The 10,360-nt window shown below is 51.3% G+C and overlaps 1 protein-coding gene across 1 annotated transcript; it reads left to right on the top strand.

Moving 5' to 3' along the window:
- Window positions 1-6,871: 6,871 nt before the first annotated feature.
- LOC133916871 (uncharacterized) lies at window positions 6,872-8,281 on the top strand. Its single transcript, XM_062360750.1, has 2 exons — window positions 6,872-7,356; window positions 7,444-8,281. The coding sequence occupies exons 1-2, from the start codon at window positions 7,036-7,038 to the stop codon at window positions 8,029-8,031; spliced, it is 909 nt and encodes a 302-aa protein (XP_062216734.1). The 5' UTR covers window positions 6,872-7,035; the 3' UTR covers window positions 8,032-8,281.
- Window positions 8,282-10,360: the final 2,079 nt, after the last annotated feature.

The raw sequence follows: 10,360 nt of genomic DNA, 5'->3' as shown, positions 1-10,360 counted from the left end.
ACCAACACTTCAACTCCGAATGGGTCACTTCACCCACAATGCCCCAGCGCCTGAAGAGCCATGATACTACAAAATATTCTCTCTCCCTCTCTCGCCGATCATTATTTTAGGCCATTCTCACAAATCCTTCGCATAAGTTTTTTTTTTGGGTGTATTTTCTGAAACCGTTTCAGAAAGCTGCTTGGTTGCTAACTTGCTATAGCTGCTGATCTTTCAGGTTATCAGAGTACAAGCAAACCAGTTGGTTCCATAGCAACATGAAACATTTACCAGTTGAGTCAAGTAAAAGCGTGGAAACTAACGTGCCATTTCAACGGCGCTCCTCGACAAAAAAAGGCGTCCTTTTCATCCGCAAACCAGGTGATCTTTCATGCTTATCGGGGCGCTAATGGCAAACGAATGGGAGGTTACACCTAACCGCTCACCGCTCATGAATCCCCGGGGTCCATGCATCCACACGCAAGCAAGCGAGCGAGCACCTGCATGCCTGCCCCGCCCGATCAACGCTGCCTCGCCATGGGGCGGGCTCCTCCTCGCAGGCAGGCAGTTGCATCATTGCATGGACGCAATGATCTTTTCTGCCGGGGCACGAGGGCCCGGCGCGACGGTTGCGCGGCCCCGGCGGTAGGCCCCGGCGCGCGCGCGGGCGATGCCGACGTGCCGTCCGCCACCCCCGTCACGCCTCGCCAGCTCCATGATTCCGCTCTGAGCGAATGATCGCGCGCTGTCACGAGCGAGCCGGCCGGGCTACGGTCGCATGCCACTCGAGTTCTCTTCGAGGGGACGGGCGGGGGACCACGCGCGTGAGACGCGCCTTGCCACGACCCCGTACGTCCGCCGGCTGCATGCAGTTTCTTCTTCCCTGCTTGGTTGCCGAATCGGCAACGCCAACAGGAGAGAAAGTGCGAGTGCATGGGAATCATGGGCGCCATGGAAATAGGGGGGCCCTTTTTCATTTCGCTTGCCTCCCTTTTTCGCGCGGTTTCGTGAGCTTCGGCGTGCACAAAACCGTGAGCTGCAGATGTTGCAAAGCATGATGCCCTACCGCTACTTTTGTTATATGGATGGAATCATAAATCGTTGTGTCGTGATCTGTCTATCTACGCCTACGCAATTGTTTGAGGCATCTATATTCATGCTGAATCAGATTTGCAGGGCAAAGATATTTGCAAAGAGAGGGGGAATATAACTTTGCATTATCTTGACAGTTCATCTCTCTCATATAATACATATCTATCTGTGAATTTTCTTAGTTATTTCTTTATTTTTTTACCTACACTTTAACATAAATCTCAATATAAATAAACAGTCATAATAAACCATACATCCACATTATCTAATCAAAATTTCGTGTTCCGAGAGAGGGGAATGCGTGATCTGCCGCGTAACCTGATCATGGTTTCGATTGATTGGCGTATAAAGGTGGATCTGACTGACCTGTTATCTTCTTTGCGACGAAAAGGAGAGAGGGTACGGTCATTTTCAGAAAGGATTTGTAATTCTGTCATGTCAGTATAGTTGTGTATTCAACCGTACTAATGGCACCAGCACATTCACTAGTTGATGATCACCACCACCAGATCAATACAGGGGGGAAAACTATGCATCAAAAAACTATGCATCAATTTGTATCTTCCGGCTGATGATTGGACAGCTGAAATTCTTCAAAAGGTGGTGAGTAGCTCCGAATTGGTTTGGCTCGCGCTCGCGCGCAGCCATATTTTAGTTCTGTGCGGATAACGCTAGGAAATGCAAGGACAAATTCTCCGATCAGGTTGAGCAGAGCATCGACGCGGGCACCGAGATGGCGCAGGCTCCTTTGGATGGCTAGCTATCACTTGACGGTCGATGCATGGCGGGCAGCCGAGCCAGAGAGCCTACAACCGTGGCAATCTGCCACGCCCGGAGCTGTTATCCCTGCGGATGCCAGGCATGGACGAGGAGAAGACGACGACGTTGCTTTCTCACCTCTGGGCCAATTACCCTTTCGGTTCTCTTTCTCGCTCTTCGATGCCGAGAATACCAGGGAAATATTCTGGCCGACGTGCCGATACAGAAGCACACAACGACAGACCAGCGCATGAGCAGTGAGCGATGGAACGACTCCTGCTGTTGTTGTCTGAATAACAGGAAGGGCCGAATAAACCAGGGAATATTATCTGCAAGGAAGAGCAGAAAACCGGAGTGATTTTCAGTGGCTGAAATCCTAAAGATTCTCGTAATAACAAGCAATCCTAACAGACGATGGATGTGCTGCTACTTTATAATCCTAACAGACGATGAAATGCTGGACCAATAGGTCCAAGCACACCACAGGAGCTGCGATGGAGCGCGTGAGAGAGGGAGCACCTTGTCACCACCCTCTCTCCCACCCCCGCCCCACACTGCTCGCCACTAGGGCAACCCTACTTCCAGCTCCTTCGACGTTCGGCCATAGCAACCTCCACCTCTAGTCCCTAGATTTTGCGTCCCCCGACCTCTGGCACGCTCCAACCCACTCAATCCTCCCCACCATTTCCTCTCGCCACCATTCACCAGATCCACTCCTACCCGAACGAATCGCCACCGTCGCAGCCCAGATCTCGCTCGCCAGAGCCTGTGGATGACCTTGTGGTCCCACCTTTGCTTGAATTTGTGGCTTCTCCACCCTGCTCCTACGCTGAGGTACTCGAGCGACCACCCCCTTTTGCTTTCAATCCGCCACACCAACCTCTTCGTCCTCGCCTGCACTCCGTCTTTACTGTTCCTCCCCAGCGCCCGGACCGAGGACCTAAGCCCTGCCCCAGTAGCCCTATCCGAGATCCATGCTGGGCAACAGTGCGCTCTCCGGCCATAGAAAGGGAGAGCTCCTTCCGAGATCCATGCTGGGCAACGGTGTGCTCTCCGGCCATAGAAAGGGAGAGCTCCTTCCGAGATCAGGGCCGGACACTGGTCAAGGACCGCTTTTGGTGGAGGAAGAGGGCACATTCAAGTCAAGCGCTGCAACGCCCTTATTTCTGACGCAACGGGTGACATGGTCGCGCTGCTCGACCGCCTTCAATTACCCCTCAACGGCCCCACTCCAGTGCCCTCACTCACTTCCACAAGCTCACAAGATGATGTTGCTTCCAGTGCTTGGCCCCGGACCACCGTGTTGCCGCCTGTCGTGACCCGGTGACATGTTTCCGATACCATCGCTCGGGGCATCGGGAACAAGCCTGCACCCGCCACTCCATCAGCGCGGGTCGTCCTACGCTCCTTCGCTGTCACCAGGGCCTTCAACCTCCAGCACCACAACGCCAACATCCTCCGACAGAACCTTGGCACGTCCACGGTCACCTCCCCCCAAACTGGCGCACCACCTTGACATCGGCACATGAATTCTCTGCATTGTCCAAGATGCTGCTCGGCGACACTAGCACACGTTCGGAGGAGGACACCTTCATCATTCCAACGTCCTTCAGCACTGAGTAGGAGATCAAAGAATGGGAGGGAACCGCCTTTGTTCCGTGGGCGTTCAATCTTCCTCGAGGAGGCAGTGCACATCAAGTTGAAGAGGCGATCCTCGATGAGTTCCACATTCACCGTGGGGAGGTCATCGTCTCCACCCCTAGCCTGGACACCTTCCTCATCAAGTTCCAGAAGAAGAAGCACTACAAGGTGGCGCATCGACAACTACACATCAAGTGAAACTATGTCGAGCTTCGCCTGTGTCCGTGGCACAGTCTAGCCAAGGCCTTCGGCGCGACCATGTTCTTCAGGGTCCGCCTGTGCATGGAGGGGGTCCCGATGCACACTGGTCATTGAAAATCATCGAGAAGCTCATCGGCGGCGCCTACTCCCTGGTCGTCGGACATCATCGAGAAGCTCATCAACAGCATTCCAAATGCCTCTATCTGCCATGGTCGTGGTCTTAGGCAAGGTGACCCGCTATCCCCGTTGCTCTTCATCTCAGCAATTGACCCTCTGCAACGCCTTCTGGAGCTAGCAACGGAGTCTAGCATCCTAAGCCCGCTGACTGACGTGCCCCTCGGATGCGTATCTCCATGTACGTAGATGCTGCTGCGCTTTTCATTAACCCAACAAAAGAGGACGCCTCAGCTTTGGCAAAGCTCTTGTGCCTTTTCGAGGAGGCTACGGGGCTATGCACAGACATCAACAAATCTTTGGTGGCTCCAATTATATGCGGATCAATGGATCTTGATCACATCCTGGATGCTTTCCCGACCAAGCGCTCACATTTTCCAATCAAATTCCTTGGCCTGCCTTTAGCCATCAGAAGGCTTTGCCGCATTGACTTCCAACCTCTAGTGACAAGGTAATTGCCATTTTCACGAAATGGAAGGGACGACTACTTGCTCCTTCTGGCCGCCTCACCCTTGTCAAGGCATTGCTCACGTCACAACCAATATACTTTCTCCCCGTTTTGCGTGCTCCAAAACAAGTCCTTAAGGAGATCAACAACAAGTGCATGCAACTTTTATGGACTGGTACAGAGGCTCTCACAGGGGGAAAGTGTAAGGTTAATTGGAAGCGTGTCACACGACTGACGACAAAGGGGGGCTAGGTATCCTGCACCTAGGTAACTTTGCTCGAGCATTGCGTCTTCGCTGGCTCTGGCAGGAAAAGCATGCTCCACATAAGCCATGGTCAGAACGGAGTTACCATGCAACGAAATAGTCAGGCAGCTGTTAGTAGCGTCAACCATTGTAACCCTTGGTGATGGCTCCAAAATGGCTTTTTGGCAAGACGGGTGGCTGCAAGGACACCGACCTAAGGACATAGCACCGACTGTTTTCGCCCTCGCAACAAAAAAGAAGAGAACGGTCCAGGACGCTCTCATTGCCAACGCCTAGATCTGTGATGTAAACCTTCTATCTCCCAATATCACTGGTCATTGCATTGTAGAACTGGTATATCTTTGGACGCTAGTTCAACAGGTACAGCTTCAACCAGAGCTGCTTGATGCCACAGTCTGGAATTCACAGGCCATGGGGAATACAATGCCTCTTGGCCTACCACGTGTAACTCTTTGGCACCACGGACACTAATTACAACACTTTGATCTGGAAAGTGTGGGCGTCGCCAAAGTGCAAATTTTTCTCTTGGCTCGCCGTCCAAAACCGCTTATGGACATCCGATAGGCTGGCGGCTCGAGGACGCCAAAATTTCGCATGTTGCCTTTTGTGTAGGCACACGCCAGAAACTGCTCACCACCTCTTTGTGGAGTGCAGATACACACAACGGGTTTGGGAGGAGGCTGCACATTAGTTCGGCCAACCATTCTACAACCTACTTCTTGGAGCCAGAGCAACTTGGTCCACCAATGGTGGACATCCTTGGCAAACTTACAAGACACGTCGAGGAAAGGAGTCAGGACTATCATCATCCTTTTGTGCTGGGAGATTTGGAATAAGAGAGATGTGCGAATTTTTTTAGCACAATGAGCTGTTAATAAGTTTGCTGCTCTTCAACATCAAAGAGGAAGTGAGGATGTGGATCATTGTAGGAGCGAGGCATCTTGGGTGCGTCGTATCACGAGAATAGTCTTTTGTCTCGGTCGTAAGGCAACTCTATACTTTTTGCCTATCAAACTTAAAATCCTCTTTTTAATATAATTATCAGCTCTCCTACCAGTTCGTTAAAAAAAAGATAGAACAAAGGACGAACTAGGCAGGTTTTTGAGGGAGGAACCGCAGAAGCATAGCAACAATGCTTGGATGCTACGCACATCACTTCCTTCCCCACATGTCATGTATAACTTATTGCCTGATCATGCTCCATCTGCAAATGGATAAGGAGAAGACAAAACCAACAAGGCACATCAGCTTCATCGATTTCTTGTGCGCGCAGTGAGCCGTTGGCCGTACGGGGTGGCCGGCCCCTGCTGGTATCGCTGCACAATCTGTGGCAAGCAAGTGCTCGTGCAACAAACTTCCGCCATCGAGACCCCGGCACAGGTTGTGTGCGCGGCCGTCATGGCTTCTTGTTCAGCCCACTTGTGAAAGAATTGCATGCAAAATGTGGCAACATGACGGCCATCGAAAACTTAGACCTCAAGCTTGCCCCCGTTACGTCCATTCTCTGCCTTACCATGATCCAGTGGGCAAGAGATTAACAACAGTAAGTTGAGTAGTCAGCAATGATGAATGGGAACAGCTGTTCGTGCAAGTGGAATGAATAAACTCACCAAAGTTTTCCAAATCGAGGTGACCTCGAAATAGTTTCGACAAGGAATTACTGTTGCAAGGGCGTTTCACTAGTAAATGCAAATGTTAAATCTTTTTCTTAACGGAACAAATACTAATTCTTCAACCAAACGCTGAGACGGAAGGTCTTTTGCGAGCAGACATGCCACTGACAAGTGGGGTTGAGGAACTTAGGGTCCAACTTGACAGTAGCACAAGGGACTGAGGACCTATAACTAAACCTGGTAAATGTAAGCCGGATCATCAAAATCCGTGAAGCTAATTTCTCTCTAAATTGCAGCAATAATTGGAGAACAAATGCCTAAAAAAATCCGTCTTGATCACCCATAGCAAATGCGGATAGCAAATGCTTTTTCCACATCTTCCTAGCCTGCAAAAGATCTGCAGGACACGAGATCGTCAGGTCGCCACCTCCATTTCTCCTGTCACCCACAGAATGTCCAAACTACACATGTCCTCTAGAAATAGTAGCAACTTTGCCACTGAACTAACAGGCCGCGACACTACAAGCCAAGCAAGGGTAATGCGGTCATTTAACTATTGTGCTCACATGTCAGTGGACACGTGGGATAACGTTCGGGACAGGCCGTAAGCCACGCCTCATTTCCGTCTGCCACGTCATCACCCGCTAACCCTTTAAAGCCCGGTCCCCTCCTGCTGCCCCTCTTCGTATTCTTCCGAGGAGATCAACACAAACAGAAAAAGAAATCTGTAAAAGAAAAAGAAAAAGAGAACCCTAGTGGCACCGATCGAAGAGTCAATAACCGGCGAGTCGGCGACGGCTATGCGTCACAAATCGATCCAGTGACACCGCCGCTGTCGTTTCGTTCATTCGCTTTGTGCTGACATGAAGACCTTACAGATCGATCCGTCCCCCGCGGCGCCGGCCAAGTCGCGGCTGAAGCGGCTGTTCGAGCGGCAGGTGCTGCGGGTCTCGCCGGCGGAGCGGCTCCCGTCGGTCCCCAGCGGCGGGGAGAAGGATCAGCTGTCGGAGCCCAGCTCGGTGTGCCTGGACGGCATGGTCCGGAGCTTCTTGGAGGACGGCGGCGGCGAGCGGGGCGCGGCCGCGCGGTGCTGCAACTGCTTCAACGCCGGCGACACTTCCGACGACGAAGACGGCCCCGCTGCGGCGGAGGCTGCAGCCACCGACATCGCAGAGACCATCAAGGTAGTGTTATCATCTTGGCTTGGCGTTTGTTGCCTTGTTGGTGAGGAGCTTACCATTTCTTGATTCTTGCCCTACGCGCGCGTGCAGGGCCTCGTCCACTGCGCCAGCCTCCGGGAACGCAACCTCCTAGCCGACGTTTCCACCCTCGTCGAGCGCCACCGCGCCGCAGGCGCGCGCAAGCGCGACCTCCTCCGCCTTCTGGCCGAGTCCCTCCGCACCGCGGGACACGACGCCGCGGTCTGCCTGTCCCGCTGGGAGAAGTCCTCCTCCCACCCTGCCGGGGAGCACGCGTACCTGGACGTCCTCCTTCCCGCCGGCTCCGAGCGCGGCGAGCGCGAGCGCGTTCTCGTGGACGTCGACTTCCGGTCTGCGTTCGAGGTCGCGCGGCCCACCAAGGCGTACCGCGCCGTGCTGCAACGGCTGCCATCGGTGTTCGTCGGGAGGGAGGACCGCCTGCGCCTCCTCGTGGCAGCCGCCGCCGACGCGGCGCGCGCCAGCCTCAAGAAGCGCGGCCTCCACCTTCCGCCCTGGCGCAAGCCCGAGTACATGCGCGCCAGGTGGCTCTCCCCCTACGATCGCGAGGCTCCCCCTCCGCCTCCGCCGCCGCCGCCTGAATCCTCCACCAGTGACCTCGCCGGCGACGGCGAAGGAGGTGGAGGCGGGCCCAGTGCTTAACTGAGGGCGTTTTTGGAATTCCTTTTCTCTTTTTATTATCCGGGAATTTACAGTGTGGTCCTTCTACAGGGACTGGACGCAAATGTTCTGCTTTGTTTTTTTGCTCCTTTTATTTTTTTTCCTTTTTACCCTTTCATGGGTTTCATTTTCCCTGCGGAGTAGTAACTAGTACCGGTAAGTATGGAGAAGGAGACCAAAAAAAAATTGTAGTGTTAGTTTTGCAGAGATAAAAAAGGAGATTCTGGATTGAGACCCATCTGATCCTTTTGGTTTGATCGATGTTCCAAGCATCAAAACTTGACAGTGGAGCAGCGAGACATGCTTTGTTCCTTTCTGATTTGGTTTCTGTAATTTGACGATCAATTCTGCAGAAGAAGACACAGGAAACTGCACTGACAACGCTCTCCACTCCTTGATTTTTAGTTTCTTCAACACGGGAGAGTGATATTTTGCTGCTTCAAACTCTCTTGCAATCTCACGAGTTTATCTCAAAACACCAGGCAGTAAAAAAGAATTGAACTTTTTTTTGTTCAATGAACATTTATCATGGATCTGCTGACGTACTGCCGAATTGAATCGTCGGAATAGCTTCCGGAGCTTGCTATCTACTAGGGAATAATGTTTTTCCGAGTTGTTTAAAGGTGAGGTTGCTGTACTCTGCAAGCTAATCTCAGGTGGGATTAGGAAGAAAGAAGCAAAGAGCGAGCGGATAGGATCGCGGGATATATCTGCCTCGATCTACACGTTTCTCTTTCTCGTTCTTTATTTCTGTTCCAGCGCGTAAACAAATGCCGTAATCCGAATCTGGATCGTAAGATAGCCTACACAGGTCATAAGTGCATCTTCCCTGTTATGTCCCCCTGCTATCTTTTATCTCTCTTAGCATACTTTTTTTAAAAAATTATTTCTATTTTTTATACTCACAATGCTTAAAGGTATTTTTTATTTTCCTTTGTTTAAGAGCTAATTCTCTAAAATTTTCTTCTACGCGAACAAGATTTTCACCCATATAAATTTTACCTTGATCTCTACTTATTTCCCTTCTTTCTATATGCTATAATATTAAAAACTAGCTACTATCTATAACTACAGGAGTTATACTAAGACCCACAAGAACTATTCAGTGCCTGTGGATCTTCTGCACTCTCTTCGTTACAATCATACGGTTACCACGGCAATAATGCTAGATAAAGTTAAGTGGTATGGTATACATCGCTACATGATTGGCGAGAGAAGAGACAGATTTTCTCGACTAGTCGCCTCGTCACTCTGCTCCAAGAGTTCTTATCAGATTATTATTCTATTATTATTGGTTTCATTTCATACCTGCTCTCAGATCTGATCGTGTCTGCCTCTGCATCTGGTGGACGTGTACCGAATACTTGGACATCGCTGCATGATTGCCTCTGCATCTGGAGCACTACCCGTGTAAATGAACTGCCATCACGAGCTTCGATTCGCTTTAGTGGTACACACTCTCGCCATGTCTCACTTTACAAGACTCGGGCACCGAGCGGAGGGGCCGCACTCGCTCACCCAGCTCGGTACGTTAGGCTTACCATCCACGTCTCCAACCCCATCCCCAGCTGCCGAGCTGCTCCCCCGCGACGAGTAACTCCGACGCGCATTTACCACCGCGGCAGGCGGCAGAAGCGGATGAAGTAAATTTTATATAATCGAATCCTAAAAAAAATCTCTTTTCTTACAATAACACGTGTTCTATCTCTCCTCCTCAATCTAACAGTTAAACTAGAGAACGTGTAGTTGAACCAGAATATTACAGAAATTTTTCGCAAAAAAGTCTTATAAAATTTGTTCCACCGGCTGCCGGGGCACATTTGTCTAACTTGCTGCCGCACTGAACTGCTCCCCCGTACGTACGTATACGTGACGGCCGAGCGGCCTGAGGCCGTAGCGCAACAGTAACGTGCCGGCCGGGCGCGTCGCCGGTACGATCGGGTTCACGCGCGTCGCCCCAGACGCTAGCTGGAGGTCCAGGGCTTGGACCCCGGGCGTTGTGGGTACGAAGGAGTACGAAGCGAGTGTGACTCCCAGGTCAGTTTCAAGTAGGTTCAGAATCGTAAAAAGGAAAGGAAAAAAATTGACATCGACAAACGAACCTCTCTCATGTCGTATCCTCTGGTACGAGTAGATTTGAAGTCGGGACGGGCAGTTTTGAAATCGCAGAGCAGCTGCCTTTTTCGAGCGTACCACACTACCAGTTTAAACAATCACAGACGTTTCAGATTTTTCTTGAGGAAGTTCAGCACCAGCATGCATTGTCGATGTCAATTTTTCCCTTTCCTTTTTACGATTCTGAACCTACTGG

The sequence above is a fragment of the Phragmites australis genome, chromosome 4 (genome assembly GCF_958298935.1).
Source record: "Phragmites australis chromosome 4, lpPhrAust1.1, whole genome shotgun sequence".
In the NCBI taxonomy this organism is placed as follows: Eukaryota; Viridiplantae; Streptophyta; class Magnoliopsida; order Poales; family Poaceae; genus Phragmites; species Phragmites australis.
This window is presented reverse-complemented; position numbering and strand designations above follow the sequence as displayed.

Coding starts and splice junctions, on each gene's coding strand:
- LOC133916871 (XM_062360750.1), top strand. CDS start 7,036: ATGAAGACCTTACAGATCGATCCGTCCCCCGCGGCGCCGGCCAAGTCG. Junction 7,357..7,443: donor ACATCGCAGAGACCATCAAG/GTAGTGTTATCA, acceptor GCGCGCGTGCAG/GGCCTCGTCCACTGCGCCAG.